A 22,649-nucleotide genomic window follows, 5' to 3' on the forward strand; every position below is an offset into this window, starting at 1 on the left:
TAAGCCTTAAAAAGAAAATCCATTGTGCAACCAGGCTATCATTCACCATTTTTTAAAAAGCCCCAGAATCACATAGATCTAGGCAAATAGCTGAAACAAACAAAAATCCTAGCATTTCTGAAAAATAAATACTTCTAGTCATACTGCTATAGTATGAATCATGGAAAAAATATTACCTTCACCCCTTTCTCTAAAATATGAGAGAAAGGAAATATTTTATAGATACTATAAAAAGGATCCTACTGTTGGGGAGTACCAGTGTTGTCAGCTCTTTTAAAAAAAGTGTTTAATAATATACAATACAGAAAACTAAAGAGGCTGAAATTGTTACCAGAAGTAATAAATTCAGCATGAGCAAATAACAATCAACAAATAATGACACACAATGAGCAGCTGCCATTGTTATCCCCTTATTACTTGTAGTCAAGCAACCAATGCACTTCTCTATGCAGTGTCACCCATCTGCACCAGGGCAGCCTTGCAGCCTAAGGAACTTACTCAGAACACGGAGCCCCAGCTGAAAAACAAACTTCCCCCCCGAGCTGCCATCACCTGCTAAGTCAGCAGCATAGACCCAAGACTTCCATATATACAGTATTTACATTTTTTTAAATTGAAAACACTGTAGAAAAGTAGGTTGGGTGTTTTTTTTTTTCCCAAAGTAACTCACTACTGACTATTAACATTTAAAATTTATTGACAGCAAAAAAGCTCAACTCTACTTTTTTGCATATTTTAAAGGAATTAAGGGTCTAAGTGCCCTTAAGTGGTACATGCCAAAAATCAACAAGAAACTAAACAAAAACACGTTTGCACATTGTCCCCAGGTAGCACCTGCCTTGAGGCTTTGCAAAACAGTTTGCATGGTCAAGATCTTGATTAGGAGTAAGTTATATGGTGATCTAATAAATTTGTTTTGATTTTACTCCCTGCGGACATACAACACCACAATAGCTACTTGCTAGAAAATAGTGAGCAAAAGAAAGACACCTTTGCGTTGCATTAGAAAAGCTTTTAGTTTTATCATCTATAACAAGTGCACACATACAGCAAGTGAGCAACCTCCAGGCAGGAATTAAAAGACAAAGCCAGCCTAGCAAAAGCACCCCTCTGCTCATGGTAGGTTTGGAAGGGAGTGGCTCCTTTCTGTCCCTATTCCACAGCAGCCACTGGGGACAGCTGCCTCCTGAGACCCAGAATGGCTAAATGGTTTTGGGGGCTAGGGGTTTACATTTTTGACAGCTGAAAGAAAGCCTTTCCAAAAGGTGTTGCTTTCACCTTAATATAAACAAAATAAGCCCTTTCCCAGCTCCTGAATTAAAGTTCAGTGCCTAACTCTGGCACACCAACACCACTCAGTGCTTGGCTGCTGATGAGGCAGATATTTTACAAGAACATGAAGTTCTACTTCAAATTATCCCTTTGAGTTTAGGTTGTGACAGACAACACTGATAGAGTCACCATTCAATGGTCACTCAATTGCTTGCTCAGAATGACACAATAATTTTTTTCTGATTCTTAGTTCACAGAACAGAAACCACAACTGCTATCAGTCCTCTCAAGGCCTTATGCTCTTTGGCAAGGAGTACTGATTTGTGTTTTTATAGCACTACCAGGTAGTGGTTGTGCACCATTATTATCCAAATAATTTATAACAAGTGAGAAAGAACATCTGGAAATAAACCAAATGCATCTTGATCTGCTCAGGAAAAAGATGAAACATTGCTGGGGCACCTAAAAACAGCCTCTTAAATCAGTATGTGATGCACATCTGAGATGCTCTGATGTTCTGAAAGGCACTTAAAAGCATGTAAACTTGCATTATTACCATGCACATAACCAACTCACGAGTATTATCACGGGAGCAACATGAACACAGTGACATGTCAACTGCCTGCAGGATCAGGCTTTGGCCATAAATTAGAATATGAAATTTAGATTACATTAGAACACAACAACAATGTTTAAAGAAACTCTTTCAGATAAAAAAAGTACTATAAAAGTCAATGGCACCAGATTCCTTTCTACCACTAAAACAATGTTAATTTAAAAGCCAAGATCCATTTGAAAACATTTACCTGTAAATCAGGAAGTCCCCAGAGATTAATTTCTGCACTTATGCTATTTGCAAAAAATATTTAACTTAAAGGCATTCCTTTTTCTCTGAAATAATTGCATGCAAGATGACAACTAAAACACAATCTGAAGCGTAGTAAAGGTAATTGCTGCACTTACTGCTCATGTCATGTTGATGTATTACTACGTATCAAAGGTCACAGTTCTGTACTCATACATTATCAAATTTGAAAGAGCAATATTCGAATCCGACCAACCTTTAAACTACCCGGAATCTGTGTGAAAATGGATGCAGGTTAACTTGGATTTAACAAAAAAAAAAAAAAAAAAAAAAGAACCCATGTTTCGGAAGCTGAGGGGTCAATCAAGCCAGGCTGACAGGGTTACGTGTCACTTCTGTGCATCTAATACCCTCTTAGCTTATCAGTGAGATGCAGTACACTGATCACAAGCTAAAGCAGCTGTGCTAATGAAAATGAAACAGTCTGAAAAAATTAGGTAATACAGGCCTGTGACACAGGGCAGTGCCTTGTGGACAATAATGGAGGAATAAAGACATAAATCACATTTAGATACAATAAAACCTGCAATACCCACCCTGAAATGTCTATGGAATCGTGGGCCAAAGTCAGCACCTTCACAACTCCACAATTCTCTCTGAAGCTGCCACATATTTTCAATCCTGAATCAAGGCAGGTTTTCCCTGCCTCTACTTCAGCACACAAAATTTTGTAGTCCTGTGCCAGGCTGACCTTTGAGGGTGGAGAGCTGGCTGCTCATGCCATGAGCCAAGAGTTCTCACAATTGGCTACAGCACAGACAAATGGGTCTTATCAGAAACTACTCAACCTTGAACAACTTTCTTCTCCTACATATGCCAGTCCAACTGGGGGGGCAGGGACTGCACTAAAGAGGCAGGGGCCCCCTCATCCTTGTTTGGAACATATGGGGGCCTCATATGTCCTATGTTACAAAATTCAAGTTGATTAAGTACAGCCAGCACAGAAGGAACTATTAAACAGAATTATCACCTCAAATCATCAATTAAGCTCAGGTAAATAAATAGCTTTTTCATGATCCGTTTTTTCCTCAAGAAGTTACATACATAGCAAAACCAGCATATATTCAAATAACAAGCTATGCAACTTAATTTCATTTGATTTAAAATTTGGTAAGCCAGTGAGTTTCAAAAGGGGAGCACAAGTTAAAATATTTTCTCTATTATAAGCAGAAAAGCTAAGACAGACTTCCTGACATTTCAGGAAGTCTATTAGAGCCTAAGAATTCACACTAATTAATGTTTTTGCCATTGATTTTAATGGAATTTCAAGTGCAGGTGATGTATAGTCAAGGCTACATCTAGGATTAGAATGATTAAAGATAATATTTCTGATTAAAGATAATATTTATAGTACATAAGCACACATACCTTTTACTAATGCAACAAGGCTACTACAACAATAGCATCTATAAATATACAGGAACTCCTGTTCAAATAAAAGTTTAATATACAAAAAATGCAAGTACAAACATTCCTAAAGAAATAACAACTTTCACATTTCCTTTAAAACATCATTCAAAACAGTTTTCTTAAAATGAATTTTCTTGGTGGTTTTGTAAATGGTTTTTGAGTGCTGAACAAGTCAAAATTAAGTTTCGTCAACTGAGCAGAACTCCTTGAAGTGATGCAAGGAATTAGAGGGCAGACCACTTGAGAAGAGCTGGAAGGTCTTTGTTGCTTGAGTTTTCTACAAATCCAGCTTCTCTATTTTCATTGCGGCAGCAAAATGGAGAGAGAAAGAGAGAAAGAATGATTATTTCAATATAAGTTTACAAATCTAGAGATGACTTTGAATTTACAAATTGAACATCCAAAATTGTCAGCTCTCCAGTATATACACCCCTTGATTTCTCCTTTATCTGATTATCTCGGGATTTTGCTGCATGTATTCCTTTCTAGCAGTTGCAATCTCCCTTTTGAAAATTATTTTTGTCACACAACAAAAGGAGAATACATGATTTTACAGTGGCAAAGGGTTATGAAGCCCTCCTGAAAAACATTAGTAATTGTTCACTGAAAATCCTAGCAGTACAATGCTAGGTATGTACAGTGGCAGCTTTGAAATAGATTTATTCCCACAGTGACTACTGTGAGAAGTAACCAGTATTACAAGACTTGGTCAAGACATCCCCTTCTACCCAAAAATTTAAGTCATGATCAAATTGATTTTATGCAACCTTGAAAGTTATATGATACAGTGCTTTAGATTTTTCACTGTTGCAAAGTTAAATAATCTATTGAGAATCTTTCAAGTGTTTGCTTTAATCTCAAAACCCCATGGTTTGGGAACAAATTATTGTATAATCAATACATTTCATTTTAAAGCCCTTCTCACTATCCTGCCTATCACATACCTCTCTAGGTCTTATTCTTCACAGAGGCACAGAATCGTTATTCTTTCAGAGAAAAGATTGAATGTGACCTGACAAGACCCCAGAGAGGCCCACAAATCAAAAGCAATGGTGAAGTCAAATTCCTTGAGACTCGTGATCTTAAGGGACAACTCAATTTCTTATTTTTTTAGACGCTGAGGGGTAGCAGTTCCCATTGTTAAGCACCATTGGAACTTTATCTATAGTATAAACAAATGTCTAGTAAAAACCCAAAGCTAAGAAATTCCCATCTACTCAGGGATGCCATTCTTTTCCTACAAACAACAAGAATCCAAAGCAGGAAGTACACTGAATTTCAGACTACCAGACAATCTCAACTAGGACACATTTCTGATGGAAGTTTACAGTTTGTCCTCTGACAAAAACATTGGTGCATGACTACACACCAGGATCTGGAGTCAACAACCCTATGCCAGTCAACCCCACCAGCTGTAATTCCTTGCTTTCATCACCTTCCACAAACCTGAGAGATTTGAACTCCACCTAAAGACCACACCATGGAAGAGAGGAGCACTGCCAAAGACCAGTAATCATTTCACATACATTTTCCTGCCAGTGAATCAAAACTTCCTGACAACCACGAAAAATCTGTCACCCATATACTGCCATTAACTACATACTTAAGCAATTATCAGAAATCATATGCCATCAATCAAACAAATCCACTGGTCATGGAGAAATCTTTTATTGCCCTCTCATTTTAAATCTAATCCCTCCTGCAAGGATATTTGCCCAAATGATTAGGAATTTTCTTTATTCTAATCTATATTCCTGGAAAACTTACTCTCCCCTTCTAATGTCTGGATGTATCTGCAGCCTTTTCTTAAATTAGCCTGTATTACAGATATGTTTTCTGTACTAGTGTAGTGAGTCTCCTTCAGAGGCTCACTACACCAGAAATCTGGACAGGTTTGAATTTTACCAATTCTAGAACGGAACTGAAACATGACATGCTGACATCTGAGGCATTAACTTTCACGTGACTGGACGGGAAAGGATTTCTTAAGAGAGCTTAGGAGAAAAAAACCAAACTAAACCAAAACAAGTCTGTAAGACATGGAAGGAAATGAAGGCCTACAGATGTTGCTTGAGAACACTCAGGGAACTGGTCAAATGATTATTTGCCAAAGACACAAAATGAATCTTCAAGGTTACTGTTCTAGTGCAATATTCACAGACAGGACATCCCTTACCCCACAAACAGTTTTCCTCATTGTAGAATACTTAAAATCTCACTCCAGAAGCAGAATAAATAAGGAGAAGCAGCTTATTTAAAATTGTCTTTACATCCAGTACTCTTGTACTGAATGTGTTCAGACTTTACAAAAATTAAAAGACTTGTTAAGTTTTTAACAGCAGACTTAGTTATTGAATAATGAAAGTTTCCTCTAGCCTACTCACTCCTTCAGCACCACAAAACCATGTTGCCAAGTTCAGAACCATGTACCAACAGAGATGTGTTTACCCTAGGCTTTGAAGGTTAAAAAACTTTTAAAGTCTCTCATAATAGCTAGACAGCTTTTTTTCTAGCAAGTTATTGTCATATGCTTATTCTGGAACTACCCCTAAAAAGCAAACAAAATTCTCCAATAAGATTCCTTGTCAATTCCATCCTTATTATTTCCGACATAGGAACATGATAGTAACCTGAGTTATGTACTGCCATGTAGTAACAGCCAAATCCTACTACATTTTCTGAAAAAATCTCTTCAAGCTCATCTTTTTTATCTCTTAAGTCTTGCTTCTTAAAGAAAAAAAAAACATTATCCCTTCTCTCCCCCAATTGTTTTACTCCATCATTAAATCCTTCCATTAGCTTCTACTCATGCAACACATGGGGTTCAATCTTCTCAGCTTCAAGGCAACAATAACCACCCTAAGTCACTTGCTTTTGATAATCTCTAAACCATTCCTAAACCATCAGCTTTTGCATTACCTTCATTTTCCATTCCTTGGGAGCTTCTCTTTCCTGCATGGAGGCTAAACAGATTTCTTAAGAAATCGCCATACCAAGATTCCACTTAATGTTTTAATTCAAAATATCCAAGGGCAATCAACTGTGCTCTCGTTTAAAAGACGTATTAGAATTTTAAATACTATTGCCTTTTTAAACTCACTTCTAAAGTAAAATGTAAATTTGACCACGTAATTCCAATTTATTTTGAACTAGAACACTCATTTGTCTTTCGTGGCAGAGTTTTTACACAGCCAATTTATAAACTCTAAGTGAATAAAGGACATTTTTACAGTTATTCAAAAAATTCCAGAGTCAATAAAAACACTACATCAACAAGCTTGCTAAATATTACATCACTACCCCACTCAATTTTGCTTTTCATCCTGGCTGCAGAAAGAAAAGGGGGCTCCTATGACATCATACAAGTCTAGTTCTGTGAGAAATCTCAGTACTTCTAAAAAAATTGAAGTTTGAGTACAGGAGAAGTCAGAAGACAAAATGTGGAACCACAGTATTTCTCTAATTTTTTCCCTCTACTTTCTTCCATTTCGTCATTCTTAAGAGTGAAACTGCAACTGGATTAAATATAACAATTGCTGTAGTTTTTTTGTCTACATACTCCTACTTCCAAGGTTATTTCAGTGTTACTAAGACACGACTAAGTGTGGTTACTGCTGTTCATTTACAGGTATTTTTGGATTCAATTCCTGTTGGACAGGTGCCTTTTACTATTGCCACAGTTACAGTACACAAGAAGCAACTGCTGCAGAAACAGAATCCTCTTCCCATATTTGTATCAGGACTGGGGCAACCACACTTGGCAGGAGTAACATGTGAATGCTTACTGTAAAATGAGAAAAGCTCAGTCCATAACAGTCATATGCATCATCGTGAGCCTAAATTCATCCACAGATTAACCCTGGGCCCTCATTTATTAGAGCTGCTTTAAAAACCCCAAAACCCTGAAAAATTAGAAAGCTAAAAATAGATTTTTCTCTACCAAAATTCTAGGACATCCTTATCAACCTTCCAGCCTTCTCATGCAGTTAATGGAAAAGACTGCTCATACTTTTTTTTTAAGTATGAAAGTCTTTCAGGACAATTCTATCATGCACTTAAAACAGACCTAAATCTTCTTGCACTCAAAAGTTGTAGGTATTTATGTGAAAACAAAGCAGTTTTCATATTCTAAAAAGTATTTGTTTTCACATCTGGTTGGCTGTCTCTACTTGATATATTTGATATATTCAGTGATATATTAAACAAAAAAGTACCAATCACTTCTGCGTAAAGTTGCTCATGTCACATTTAAGAATCCTGGGAGAAACAATTCCCCACCCCCCCTCCAAATACTAAGTCTCCTTTTTCAAAAAAATGTTAATATTCCTAAAATCCTAAGAAACATCAGTTTCTTTGGCAAAAGCAGGACATGTGAAAATATACATGTCCCAAGGTAGGTCCAATATCAAGTTTTCTCAGTCAATTCTAGAGATATTATATGCATTACAGCTCAGTTACTGCTTGTCATGGAGAGGACCTGAAATTACTCTACAAAAGACCAGACATTTCAGATGCACATTTTTAAAAGGAAGTCATATCTGTGCCTAGAGTAACCTTAAGTTCTGAACTGACAGTAATTCATGCCTTCATCTCCCATATGACTTATAATGTAAGTACATCAAAAATTTACCATACTGAATTACTCACATGGTCTGTGGTTTTTTTTCCTCTCCAAAGAAATAAGCCTTTAAGCAGATAACTCAGTGAGGCACAAAATGCAGTGTAGAGATTAGCAACATACAAAAAAATAAGTATGCTTTACCATCTTTCAGGCAAAATTGTTTCCATTTTAAATAAATTCTGTAATCTAAAATATATTCTCTAAAAGTGTTAAAAAATTGATTTCCCTTACCACTTCGTACCTTGTACTCTTCTCATACTGTAAGACATGTCCTGAAAAGGGACTGTTTTCTTTGTATTCCCAACTAAGACACATAAAATGCTTTTTTGCTAATTATTCACATAAGTATAGGCCTATGAGTACTCCTTTAATCACATGCCTACATTCTGTCTATTAAGACTACTAATTAAAATATTAATTGCAATTAATATGGTGAAACAGAAAAAAAATTCCTCCTTAATCTAAATACAGACTACACTTGTTTCTGACTGATGCAAGGCTGAGCTTCTAAACTATCCCCAAAGAATCAGAAAATAAAGCAGTAACCAAGACAAAAAATTAATCGTTGTTCATGTAATAATTATGTCTTGTATAAAAGCATGGATACTAAGGTCACATTGAGAACCATGCTTTTCTTGTAGAGGACTCTCAAAGTACTAAGATTGAGTGATTTTATTGTCTTTACAGTGTAAAAACATTTCCCTTTGGAACAAAGACATTAGATTAAAAGTGGTTTTGAAATTTGCCTCTCTCTGTAGGGAGGTACACAACACAAATAGAACTTTTATCGTAAATATTACTAAATCAACCAAGTCACATATGTTCACCATTTATTTCTAAAAAAATCTGATTGATTTAGGTACCTCACAGATACCAGAAAACCTCTAAACCAGGAAGCCAGCTGTTACATTTAACAGGAAATGTGCAACAAGTGTCCTTAGCTTAAAAAGTAACGCAATAGAAGAAAATACATTTTCAGTAATCCAGCAGCAAATATTCATTGCAATTGTAACATTAAATAGTATCAACAAGCTTTAGGTACAGTTAGAAAAGCCTTTTGGCAAATGCACGTGCACCTTACCCTTTTCATCAGCGATCTATTTCTACTCTATCAAAGCCACCTTAGCTACAGACAGACATGGCTCCTTTTAAGGTGGCACATTCCTTCTGAACTTGCACAAAGTAACTGTAGAATAGTGCATACAGCAGAACATTAATTCTATTCAGTTTTAGGAATCACAAAGCAAGTATTGCTGCTAGATGTCTTTATTTTCCTTTAACAAAATACACAAAGGCACAAAATTCACTTATATCTTGTCATTATAGTACAGGTATAAATAGTGCTTTGTATTCAAGTACAATCAAGTGCAGAGACTTCTTATATTTTATGTAAACACAAAACAGTTTTGCAAGTAGGTGCCTCTGGTTCATCTGCAACGCAAACACCAAAGGAGATGCCATTTATCCAAGTGCCATTTAAATGAATTCTGTCAAGAAGTTAGACAATGAATATTAACACCACTGCATTGACACTTCCATATGCTTAAGTCAAATGTCAGATGACACTTTAGCTTGTAAACATCTGTGTATTAAACATGTACTCGATCCATTTTAACAGGGCAGCATTAAAAAGCATCTTAAGCTCACTAGACCAAACTTACTAGGTCAATTGCCATTAGTAATTGCTCTTAATGTGTGACAGCTAAAGAGATGTCAAATTGTAAGTCACCCTTAGCAAAGCTTGTACTTTGAAGGTTTTAGATATGCAAACTGAACAAGGGCTACAACTGTTAGAGTTCAACCAACTACATATTCTATGTGCTAACTTAAAGAGACATGCTTAATTTACAATACCCATTTCTACACATAGCTTTGACACACTGTGGCAGTTGAGGCCCAAGCAAGATTTTTAAGTTGTACCATTAAAAAAAGCTCACCTGAATAGTAACAACAGGCATGAACAAAGCTAAAAACTAGCTACAGAAGGCACTTGAAGTATTTTATTCTGCTTTTATTAAAGATTCTTCACTTTGTTCTGCTGAAGCAGACTCTGAAATAGCCTCTTCAGTTGTTGAAATGTTTTCTGCTTCTTTTTCAACTTCTTCAGCTAGCTTATCATTTAGATGCTCAGAACTTGGCGCTTTATCATCTGCCTCAACGAGCTGGGCCACATCTTCAGGTTCTGTGAAAAGAAAAATGACAAAATAGCCATTTCCAAAAATTGAGAGGCAGCTAATATTCTTAAAAAGCAAATTGAACATTCTGCTTTTGACTAGTAACTGCACAATGTCCTCAACCCATAAAAACTTTGATTTTTCTAAGATGGTCACAGGTAAAAAAATTAAAATTTAAGGAAAAAAAATACTATGGAAAAGAGCTTAGCTCCCACTAGGAAAATACTATGCATTACTTGCATATGTTCATCCTCAACAGAAGCTTTCTAAGCTTATTTACTAAAGTGAGATGTTAAAAACATATTATGGGAATTCCGTTTCCTTGTCCTTGGTAATGTCAATTTCACCAACTGTTTACTTTTTTTTTAATAAGGGTTCAACCTGTACACAAACTAAAACATTCTTCTTGATGGAAATTACTTTAATCATAAGAAGTCTGATAATCAGGGGGAAAAAACCCAAAAAAAATATATCAAACCAGCCAATGAAAATTATTACATATTCTGTCTTCCCAGGGGTAGTGCAGGAAGATTGCACAGGAGTGAGTATACTTACTGCTTATCCAGGGTGGGACTATCTTTGATAACAAACATTTTTAAGATCCAAAAGATTTATTTCAAGAAATGCCTTCTAAAGAAGGCCTCTAAAGAAGTAAATTCTAGTTTCACAACAGGACTTCAGTAGCATATGAGAAGTCAGTCATATTTTGAAGAAAGCATAAGCACTGAAAAACTGAACGCAGAGTTGCATTAAATGACACAAAGTTACTGTAGAATGGTATTGCTGATGGCAGTTGATTTATTGACTAGTATTACTCAATACTATACAGTACTAATGCATACTGTGAAGGGGAATAGTGTGCAAAATTGATGCAAAATTACAGCTCAAAAATATTAGCCTTATCAAATGTTTCTAACTTCATAGAGTGGTTTGTGTTAGAAGCGACCTTAAAGATCAATCTAATTCCAGCCTTCCCCTAGAGCAGGTTGCTCAAAGCCCCATCCAACTGGGCCTTGAAAACTTCCAGGAATGGAACAGCCACAATTTCTCTGGGCAGCCTGTTATAGTGTCTCATCCCTATTCACAGGGAAAAATTTCTTCCCAATACCTAATCTAAACCTACTCTTTCAGTTCCTATCCATTCTGCCTTGCCCTATCACTATATGGCCTTGGATAATGTCCCTCCAGCTTTCTTGAGGCCCCTCTGGATCCTGGAAGGCACTCTATGGTTTCCCCAAAGCCTTCTGTTCTCCAGGCTGTACAGCTCCAACCCTCTCAGCCTGTCATCACAGAACAGGTGCTCCAGCCCTCTGACCCTGTTTGTGGCCCTCCTCCAGACTTGCTCCCAAAGGAGAATAGTGTGTCCTTCTTATGCCAGGGGCCTGTGGTGGTTTAACCCAGCCTGCAGCTGGGTTGCAAACCAGACACTTGCTTACTCCCCACCCTCCCTCCTGCCATCCTGGTAGGACGGGGAAGAGAATCACAATAAAAGTTAAACCCCTAGGTTAAAATTAGAACAGCCTAATAATTCAACATATTAAGATAGCAATGACTACAACAAAAATAATTGCATCTAAACAGCTAAGCAAGGTGGGGGAAGAAGAAAAAGAAAAACAAAATTAAACATATCTGATGCCAAATATAATGGCAGGACATGATTGGCTTTCTGGGCTGCAATCACACATTGCCAGGTCATGCTGAGATTCTTGCCAACCAATATGCTCACAGGCTTCTCCTCAGAGCTGCTCTCAATTCATTCTCTGCTCAGCATGTCCTTGGGATTGCCTTGATCCAGATGCAGGACCTTAGACATTGCCTTGCTAAACTTCATTGACAGTCCCACCTCTCAAGCCTCTCAAGGTCCTTCTGGATGCAATCCCTGCTCTGCACCACACAGCTCAGCATCATCAGCAAACCTGCTGAAAGTGTGCTCGAGCCCACTGTCCATATTCCTTACAAAGATATCGAGCAGCAGTGGTCCCAATACCAACCTCTCAGGAAAAGTGTCTGTCAAATGCCACATGTTCATGTTGATCAAAACATGTTGGCTAAAAGTCTGAAAGTAATCAGACTGCTTCAGGCTGATAGAGAATTCAAGCATTGCTGAAAGTTTTAGAACCATTGCTCTGGATTCTTGGGCCCATGACTGAGTAGAAGAGCTGCTGCACACCCCTGTCCAGCAGCCCTTGTACAAATGCCATCTGTCTTCAAGAACTTAAGACCTCTCTTTCCACACAAACCTACATGGCTAGTTCCAGGCTTCATTTCAGACTGCTCAGAGCAGCCCAGCTTCTCCATCTTTTTCTCAGACTTGATCTTTCATTTTAGCAAGTCTGCAGCTGACTCATCTGATTCTTTCCCTGCTCTCTCAACCACAGGCTGCTCAACACCTGCCCTGGCTTCTTGTTACAAAATTTTTCAACCCTCCTATTTCTGCCCAAGCAAATGAATGTCCCCAGTTACTTTCCAGACCATCCCACTCTCTCCTCCTGCTCCTTAATTTCCATCTTGATCCCATATCTGTCTGTGCTCAATCTTTATCTCCCAACTGTCAGTTTTCTTTCTGTCTCATCTCTGCATTTCTTCTTCAGCTTTGAATTCTATGAATAAGTTTGTGCATTTTCCTGCTCCAATCCCTCCACACTTGAGTTGCACTCCTTTATTGCCAGTCTTCAGGCTAGAGTCAAAGAAAGAGACTGTTTGCTCAGTCTGATCACAAAGATGCCAAGCATTTCTAACATCTTTGATGTAAAACCCAGGAATAATCACAGCCATCAGAAAAAGCTTCTAATGGAAAGAAAAAAACCTGAATAAATGCATATTCTAACTATATTGAAAGGAACACAAAGGTGCTTTCATTTTTATATTCTACTAAAAGTTATGGAGACACTGCTTATTTAAACAAAGATTGTCAGGTATTTTATAACTTCTCCCTTCACATGTTCTTGGGTAAACTAATTCAAACTCTTGAAACTCTTCAGAATATACAATAGTACAAATTAACATGGAAAATTTTGGTCTTGTAATTCAGTCTGAGAAAGTTACAAGAAACTAAAGAGTAGGTCCCTTAAATGAGTAGCCAACACATTCAGAGTAAGTGATGGTAACTCCAACCACAAACATGATCAGTCTTCATTAAAAATATATAGTGATTCCATTTTAAACACAGCAATTAATGGAAAGCTTGCCTAAAGTCAACCTGATTTAAATAGTATATGAATAAAGTCTTTGTAAGAGCAGAAGCCAACAAGTGAAAGCTCTGATTGTAAACTTAAAAAGATTACAAAAGAAAATATAATTGTCCTTGATCAGGAATACTTAATCCATCATTTAACCAAAGAATGTAGCTTCATACACATAATCTTAAAAGCAAACACAGCCCTATGCTTGCTGCATGTTTAAGAGCTGCAACAATGCAACCTTAAAAAACCTGCTCCTGACTACAGCAGCTTTTCCTCCCAACACTCCTGCTTAATGCTTAGTACTTAGAAAGCATATGCAGTTAATAATTGTAAGAAGTCAGCCACCCTTCCTCTTGTAGCAGAGAGTATTTCACTGAGTAATCAGTGAAATCATAATAGTGCATCACTATTAAATTAAGTAGAAAATGTCTATTAAGTGGGAATTCATAAAAACAGTGTAATTGCTCTAAAATAAAGCTGCTCGTGGTTTCAAGCAGCTTTGGGACAAGTTGTCTTTACTACTACAATTCCCCTTTAAGATAGATTTTTACATAGTCCCACATGTCTGAACTGCCTTTAAAGAACATGTGTCTCACAGTAACCTGTTAATGGCTTTGGTGTCAGAGAAAGCTATTGTGAACCCTTTGAAACAAGTCAGATAATGGCACAGCATTCTCTCTACCCTTTGTGTCCTACCAAAAAGGCAGGTTGACTGTGAACTATGATTGAGTGGAAACATGTTTTTTTAATCAAAAGAATTTGTTTACAAATTATTAGAGTCAAGGTGAGCTGACCTATGTCTGCTTGAGAAATCGAGTTATAGATATATTAGTCCTTTGTCTTCCATCAGTTTTATTCCTAAAAAAGATTTCTGCAACACTTGCCCAAAGCCAAGCTCCATTTGTGGTAGAACTCAAGATGAGCACACACTTGAAATGCCATTATTCCTGGCAGAGATCATTACTGTGATCCCTCCAGCTGAACAAGCCAAGTTTCTGCACCTGCCTTTATAATGGAAACCCTTTCAAATGTACTAGCAGTTGCTGTATTCCAAGAATCTTTACAAGTGACAGTATTAACTAATCATAAAAATATTTTAGCAAGATGGTCAAGGAATTCCATACAAATCTAGAGACATCACATAAAGTAGTCCATGAAGTGCTGACCACTGTGGTGAAGTCTGAAGTTCAAATCAGATGAAGTTCAAATCTTCATCTAATGAAGACCTCTAAATATCAGGACCAGACATTCAACACAAAAGACTGATGCAGTCGATTTTTTTTTCAATTTTGTTTCAAAATATTATGAAATGCTAAACCTGAATCAACAATACAGCATAACAGTACTAAATCAAGGCAAAGCAAAATTAATCAAAGCTAAAAGTGCTTCCTGTTGGCTCTTTCAGTATGATCCAAGCATTTATACATTTAGGATAAGTACATAAGAGAACCAACTAGCCTTTGATAGGAGGAGAAGATCAAAATCAAGCCATTTATGGGAAAGGTAAGAAAAGAGCTGAAGTTTATTGTTTCACTCTAGTACTAAAATTTCCTACATTGATCTGCTGAATAAGGAAGCATGATGTTTGCGCCAGTAATCTGCACCAGATTGACAGCTGATGACTCAATTCTCCAGAGGTTTAAAACAAAATTCTCAAGTTCAGTGTCAATGGCACTCTCCCATAAACATTCTTCAGATCTCTTATCCACAGGAGATGCATGTAACATGCTGGTCACTACATGAGCACACAACTGAAAAAAAGATTCAGCTTCATGCTCCACCCATTAGCTAAAGTAGCTGACTGGTAAAAAATATTTATAGCATTTCTTTATCACATTACTTTGCTATTTCCTTGAGCTATACAGCTATGGTATAAATGAATTACAGATAAGAGTTGTACTCCCCTGTGTTGCCAGCGTTGTGGTGAAGTTGGTTTCCTGATGTTAATGTTTGTCTACATCTGTAAGTGAAGATATATTCTCTATTCTTGCTATGACAGCAGCTATTTTGCTGTGGTGAACAAAAGCCTTCCCTAGAGCTCTACCTTAATGATAGCTTCATACCTTAAAACTTACAATCAAGGAATGTGTTCATTTATTAATAAAACCTAACTGCATGTTATCAGCTATGTTTCATATTACAGTTCCAGTGGAAGAAGTGATTTAGTGAAAATATTCTAATTCAGAAGAGATTCCTTTGTGGCAAGTCACAGGAAGGCACTGGCCTCCTCTAAATCAACAAGACACTTCTCACAGCTATGTAAAATACTAATATACAACTTTATTTCTGGCTGCTTAGTAATTATCAAAACAGAATGGTTTGTATCATCTTCAAGAATAAATATTCAGAAAAGATCTGCTATTTAACATTAGAAACCAAAAGTCTGTATACCACTTACTTATTTCTTATGCTTCTTGTGCAAAATCTTACAATATACTTCCTATCAGGAAAAGACAACTGGACAATGAAGCCCACTGTTGTTTCTTTTCCTGATGTTTTTAAGCAGCACATTAATACAAGACCACATAAGAAAAAGAAACCAAGTAATTTTTTTTGTTAAAGGTAAATTGGTAAAATCATTTTCTGCAAGAAATCCATCCTATTTTTCTGCTGAAATGTTTGATAAAATTCTGCTTCCACAAAAAGCAACTTAGCTCACAGTTTTGATTCCTACATCTGAAACGCTTAATAGCAATCCCACAGTGATTCTTCAGATTTTACATTTTTGACAACATCTACAGACTGATTCAGCAGCTCAGACCCATTACAGGCATAGTTTCATAACTATTTCTTTCAATGATATTAACAGATTGATTAGCAAGCAGATCTCCTTAGCTCTCTCTAAAAACCTGCTGTAACGGATAATACTCAAAAACCCGTGAGGCACATACCTTCAAGAGTTGAGTATCCCTCTTGAAGGACCTCTCCACTGCTTGAGTCAGAAGAAAACAAGCACACTTTTAAAGATCCCAGTAACAAAGTGTGCCTTTTTCTGTAAGAATCTTCTACGTTCAGAAGTCCAAGAAGTTACTAATCTACCCTCCCCTTGCTAAAAAAAATGACACTGTGATTTAAGGGCAAATGAGATATTTTCAATGTCTCCATTTCATCCACTTGATTTCAGTCTTACTTTCATTCCAATAACAGCACTGTTACTGAGGTAAGAATGCACTGTGGTACAGGAAAAGAAACCAAGTTTTCACTACAGTGCACTCTTCATGAGACCATGTCCAGAGACTGCCACCATTAAATAGGACTTCCCGACTGGTTTTGTGCAGCCTTCCCATGCCAGAAAATAACACCAACTGTTATTTTGTATTCTCTGTTAAATAATCAAGCAGAAGCACTCTATTACACTCTGACAGTTTCCCACAGTTGGTGTGTTTCTAGCCTGAACCTCAGAGTTGCACATTATCTGATAGTTTTCTTCCAGGATCCCTGCTTAAACCAACAAAGTGCCATCAAGCACTTAACAGCACATCTAACTGGAGATCCTCTGGTCTGAAATTATGATTTCTGGAGTCTTTTAAAACACTGCATCTTCCTGTTGGCTGTACACCAGATGCCTACTGTATCTGTAGACTATAAAATGTCTCAAAAGGAACTATGTTAAATTAAAATTGACAATTTGTCTTTGAACTACCTGAAATTAAACAAGGCAGTTTTACTAGATTTTCCTGCCCTGAGGAAAAGAGCAAAAGGAACAAAGGCAGAAATTCCAACACACCTCAATCAAATGACCTGCCAAACACAGTGAAAGTTAACTACTTTGGGACATACTCCCTCCTTAACTATTTCTGTAATCTACAGTGCTTTTTTCTATCCCTTTGTCAGTAACACTAGAGTGAGATAATCTGTTATGCCATCATTTGCACAAGATAATGACAAATAGAAGAAATGTTAGGGTACAGGTACACTACTATCAACAACCTAAGTTAGGAGCAGAGAAAAGAACTGAAAAATATAAACTGCACTTCTATGAAGTCAGAATAAACAATACTATTTCAATTGGAATGGACCAACAACAATCACCTAGATCAACTGCCTACCCAACTGGGGGTTGATCAAAAGCTAAAGCATGTTAAGGGCATTGACTAAATGTAACACTGTCAGACTTCAGTCATTGATCAACTCACCAGGAACCCTGTTGGAGCACTGTTTAAGTACTTCAGCTGTTGTCATTCTTACGAGAAAACTTGGCTCAACAGAGAGCTAGATGACAGTGAATTGCATTAGACATTTGAAAAAGAGCAGACTTCATGAGAATAGCACTTACCTTTTGTCTGCTGAGTCTCCTGGGGCTCTCTCTCTCTAGGTTCTAGAGGCTCAGTTTCAGACCGCAATTCTGTAGTTTGTTTTTTTTCAAAACTGAAGTCTGGAAGTCGTGGAGCTTGAGGTCTAGTTTTTCTTGCAGGATTCAGGAAGAAGCAGTAGGCACATCTAAATGCTACACCACAAAGCACACCCAGTAAGCAGCCTCACTAATTAACTTCACATTTAACCTTTATTCCTACACTATATTCTGATGGTCCAAAATACTAAAACCAGAGTTAACTAAGTGACTATCAGTACCAGACAACATCTCCACCAAATTTACATAAGTTGTTCTATATAAGTTTTTTTAAATTCAGCAGACATTTGCTGAAACAATTGCTTACAAACCTGATTACTTTCAGCTCTGCTGAACTGAGTATTGAACAACACTGTGAAAGATTTTACCACAATGAACAAAATAATGAAATTCAGTAGCACCAGGTGTTGCCACATGGTGTTGTTCTATTCTTTCCTATAAAAGAATTAAGTTGTCAGATTATTTTTTTTCTCCTACCCTTGAGACACCGCTTTCCTCACACTCTGATGTTAGGAAGTGTTAGGAGATGTTAAGAATTCCAGAAGGCATGTCTCTGCTTTCTGAGGAGCATTCTGCTCTACTGGTGCTTAATTAAGAAAAAGCAGTTTTGTTTTTCAGAAGCACTGGATACCATTTAATACTTTAAATAACACTTTTTGTCCTCCTCACTCTCACCAAGACAAGGGGGGAGGTGGCAGTTTCTGGTACAGTTGAGTTGTGAACTCCTGAGAACTAAGATATAGACTACTTTGGTTTCATAGGAAACATTTCACTTATTCTTACAATGCAGTATATTTACTCATAAAAATAAACAAAACAAAATTAAATAGAATATTTATCTAGGAATCCCTAGTTTCTTAAGCATCAGGCTTACACTTGTGGTAGAAAGCAGGCAATATACAACATCTGTGTTCAATAAAGAGCTGTGTCTGTCTTAAGTTATTGTCAGCCATAAATTGACATATAGGCCCCTAGGGCTTGTTCCCACTCTTTTTTCAATGCGTCCCCAAGATCTTCCTGCCAAAGGAAAATTTAGTTTAAGTTCTGGTAAAAGAGGCACACTTTCATGTCAGATAGTTTCTCAACATAAAATCCTTCTGAGAACCATTCATAGCCAGTAGCAATGTTCAGGGATGCATTGGAGGAAGCTTATTTCTACTGAATAGTTTTCTACACATAAAATCCATGACCTGAAGGTTGCAATAACGTACTTCTCTAAGTCTTGAAGTAAATCTTAAAAAACAGAGTAATAAGTTACCAAAAAATGTCCCTACATGGAGTGGCACTTCACAATGTCAGCTAAGTACTCAGCTGCAACCAAAATGAAGTATGCTGCATGTTTGTTATGAAACATTAGCCAAGTAACAGAGTCTAAAAAAGATTAGCTCTTACCTATGTATTCAAACTCCTCCTTCAAAGCCATACCATTATGAGAAAAACATTGCTGACATATAAGGGCATACCTAGAAAACATTAATAATATATAGCAACATATCCTTAAGTAATAACACACTGGAGGGAGAAGCATTTTACCTTACATACTGACTAATACCTTAAACCTTTTCTTCCAAAAGGTGATTTCTACAATGAAATTATTAACCTTGAAAGCAAACTATATTTGTAGATTAAATAGTACTTTTTGAAGTTGGTTTAACCACAGTGAAATAGTCTCAGCTACACTTTAAACTATGGTTCAATATATTTTTAATATCATCAGTGTCAGAAAATAACATCCAAATTAAGCTTTTATTTCGTTAGAATACAGTTAATATGAAAAGTAACCATAGTAAATATGTTCAGTTCTGATAAGTTTGGACAGTTCTGAAGGCAATCTGAAAGACATTTATAACAGATATAAAGCTAAAGTGCTGAGGCAAATGCTTTCTTTTTTTTAGTTCAAAATATAAGTCATTCACCCACTTGAACACAGATCTTTCTTTGTATCACACAGCTAATATTACTCAGAACAGAGGTTAGGTTTGCTTAAATATTTCCCTGCAAAGATCTTTCAAGTGAAGCATTGAGAAAGAACCATTTCTCAATCATGAAAATTATGGGACAAGTTCATTTATAATTCTTTTAAACTTGATATGGCTTAAACAAAAAGGTTAAGAAGCTTGCTTTCCCCGAAGTGTTTAGGTATTTTTTAAAGAACATTTTACCTGTTCTGAGGACCATCACCAACCAAATACTCAATAACTCTATCCACAACTCCTCTTTCTCGAGGAAGAACAGGTCTTGCCAAAGGAGGGCCTGGAGGATGAAGACCTAGAACATGGATTATATCAAAAATTATTTTCCATTGTATAAAAATGTATTATATTTTATTGCATGTGCTAGTGTAACAAAACAATTGCAGCTATTTAATACACATGGGCATAATTTTTAGTCCACCAGGAAAGCTGCAAGATTCTTCAATCCACAATAGTTGAAAATTCTTCTGCTCGTTTAGCTTATAATTTTATTAAATCACTCAATTTTTACACTTTGGATATGTAATTAAACTATTTAATTTCTAAAGAAGTTAACATACCAATAGTATTTGATGGTTAACAAATAGAGGCTTTTTAAGAAAGAACAACTTAACTAAGTTCTCCTCATATACACTCAGCTCTGCAAATTTACTCTTGTAGTTTACACCAACAAATCTGCCAAAATCAATGGCAACAGTAGAAGAACTAGATATCAGGGCAACCCGGTCTGCTGGAAGGTGTCCTGTCCATGGCATGGAGGTTTCAAAGAAATTATCTTTAAAATCCCTTAAAATCCAAACCATTCTATGATTTTATGAAGATGTCACCACAGAACACCCCCTGATTTCTGTGTAATTACTATACCACATGAGCATACCCTCAGTGTACATTGAGTCTACACATTAAACCTGTCCAGCTGTTTGTCATTTTGGTAATCCCACAGTTAATGATTAGTTGGATGCTTTCAGCTTTATGCTTAATCCAAGAAGCCAGAAGGCCACTATAAAGACACTATTTCACTCTTGTATTTAACAAACCACTATCAGAATTAAACTCCTTTAAGAGCAATGGTTGGTTCTTTTTCACCTCTATATTTAAACCAGAACACTGACACAAGTTTCTCTTTCCATAAAGTTTAAAAAGTCTAGTCCATTGTACAAGACTACTGCAAACTGCCAGTTTCCATTTATATTGCTTTGAGTTCTTATGTCTACTTTCTCTTGCAGCCTTAAAACAGAATACACTAGGGCTAACATAAGAAACTCCAGTTTGATTCATTCCAACGAGACCATTCGAGTAACTAAGCGTGGAGAGGAAACATTTTACATTTAAGCACCAGAAGTATTATGTTACAGTACTTCCAACAAACAGTCCTGAGTGTAAGATAATGCAGGAAGAAAGGGGAACATTTAATTGGGGAAGAGATGGGGACACTTAAAACCTATTCCCATAATACCTTTATGAATTACATTTAAAGTCCACAAAACTAACTAGACAATGTTTGAGTAAGACAATGAACCAGTCTTTCAGAACTCTCCAGCTGGGACAAAACAGTTCAGTTTCAAGTCACTCCAAGACAAAATTGTGACACCTTACAAATAAGACTTGGTTTAAACCATTGACAAAATTACTTTTAAAAATGCAAAATTCCTATGCAGGCTCAATATAGCTAAGATGGTTAGACAAAAAAAAAATCAGTGAGTATTAGCAGATTTCATAGTGACATGAGCACATGGCAACCTGAAGTCCTGTATGAACTAAGTATATGCAATTCATGGAAATGAAATACTGCAAGTGCAAAAAGAGAGCAATGTTTTTTCTGAGAAGAGTTCTGGCTTGTAACTATTCTCACTCCATACAGTAAAAACAGATATAGAAACAGCATGGCTTAAAAGAAAGCCTTTAGTGACTACAGAAGTAAGCCAACAATTCTCTTTTCAAATTGCTGTATGTTTCCAGCATTCTTCTTGATGCATGTTTCACAGAATCCCCCATAATGACCAATAAATAAAAGGAAGCTAAAGGGTAACACAAACTAAAATAACTGTCTCAATATACAAAAGTAAAACAGATTAGACACATTGTCTAAAAATGCAAAATAGGATTTTTTTTTAATCCAAAGGACAACTAATAGAGTATAGTTTGTTAGTATGTTGAATTAATTCAGAAGGACATTTAATTGAAAGATATTGTGTTTAAAAAAGCAGCCTTCAAGCTTTTCAGGATTGTTTAGATTTAGTTTTCTTATAGCAACTTAGCATGAGGACATGCACAGTCATAGCTTCTAGCACCTTGATAAACATAGACATGTTTTGCATGTAACATGCACCTCCTAAGCAGAGTATTCACAAAATATGCTGAGTTGGAAGGGACCCATCTGAATCCCTGAGTCCAGCTCCTGGCCCAAAAATCACACCATGTACCCGAGAGCCCAGGCCAAATGCTTCTCAAACTCTGTCAGGCTTGGTGCTGTGACCACTTCCATGGGGAGCCCATGCCAGTGCTCTGGGTGAAAAACCTTTCCCTGATAACCAACCTAAACCTCCCCAACTCAGCTTTGTGCCATTTCTTTGGGCCACCAGAGTGAAGAGATCAGTGCCTGCCCCCCTGCTTCCCCTCATGAGGATGCTGAAGACCACAGTGAAGTCTCTCCTCTTCTTCAGGCTGAATGAATCAAGTATCTCAGCTACCCCTTGTAAATCTTCAGCTCCAGACCAGGGTAAAGACAACACAGCAAGTCTTGCTATTCAATAACCTGTTCCAAAATGGGCTTCATGCTTAAGTATAGCACTAAAAGTAAC

The 22,649-nt window shown here is 36.8% G+C and overlaps 1 protein-coding gene across 12 annotated transcripts in view; it reads right to left on the bottom strand.

The window, feature by feature from the left end:
• Nucleotides 1-997: 997 nt before the first annotated feature.
• Nucleotides 998-22,649, bottom strand: part of LNPK (lunapark, ER junction formation factor) — a 50,398-nt gene continuing 28,746 nt past the window's right edge. For 8 of the 12 annotated variants that reach the window (XM_021552524.3, XM_021552521.3, XM_085585115.1 and 5 more), the window contains 4 exons: nucleotides 20,038-20,143; nucleotides 19,268-19,338; nucleotides 17,801-17,971; nucleotides 9,419-10,350 (listed from right to left, as the gene is read on the bottom strand). In XM_021552524.3, coding sequence (XP_021408199.2) covers nucleotides 10,169-10,350; nucleotides 17,801-17,971; nucleotides 19,268-19,338; nucleotides 20,038-20,143 — 530 coding nt within the window. In that variant the 3' untranslated portion in view covers nucleotides 9,419-10,168. Of the gene's footprint in view, nucleotides 3,842-9,418; nucleotides 10,351-17,800; nucleotides 17,972-19,267; nucleotides 19,339-20,037; nucleotides 20,144-22,649 lie in introns of those variants that run through there. The other 4 variants (XR_014956728.1, XR_002467481.4, XR_014956726.1 and 1 more) reach the window with 1 other exon arrangement.

The sequence above is a fragment of the Lonchura striata genome, chromosome 7 (assembly GCF_050655825.1).
Source record: "Lonchura striata isolate lonStrDom1 chromosome 7, ASM5065582v1, whole genome shotgun sequence".
Taxonomy (NCBI): domain Eukaryota; kingdom Metazoa; phylum Chordata; class Aves; order Passeriformes; family Estrildidae; genus Lonchura; species Lonchura striata.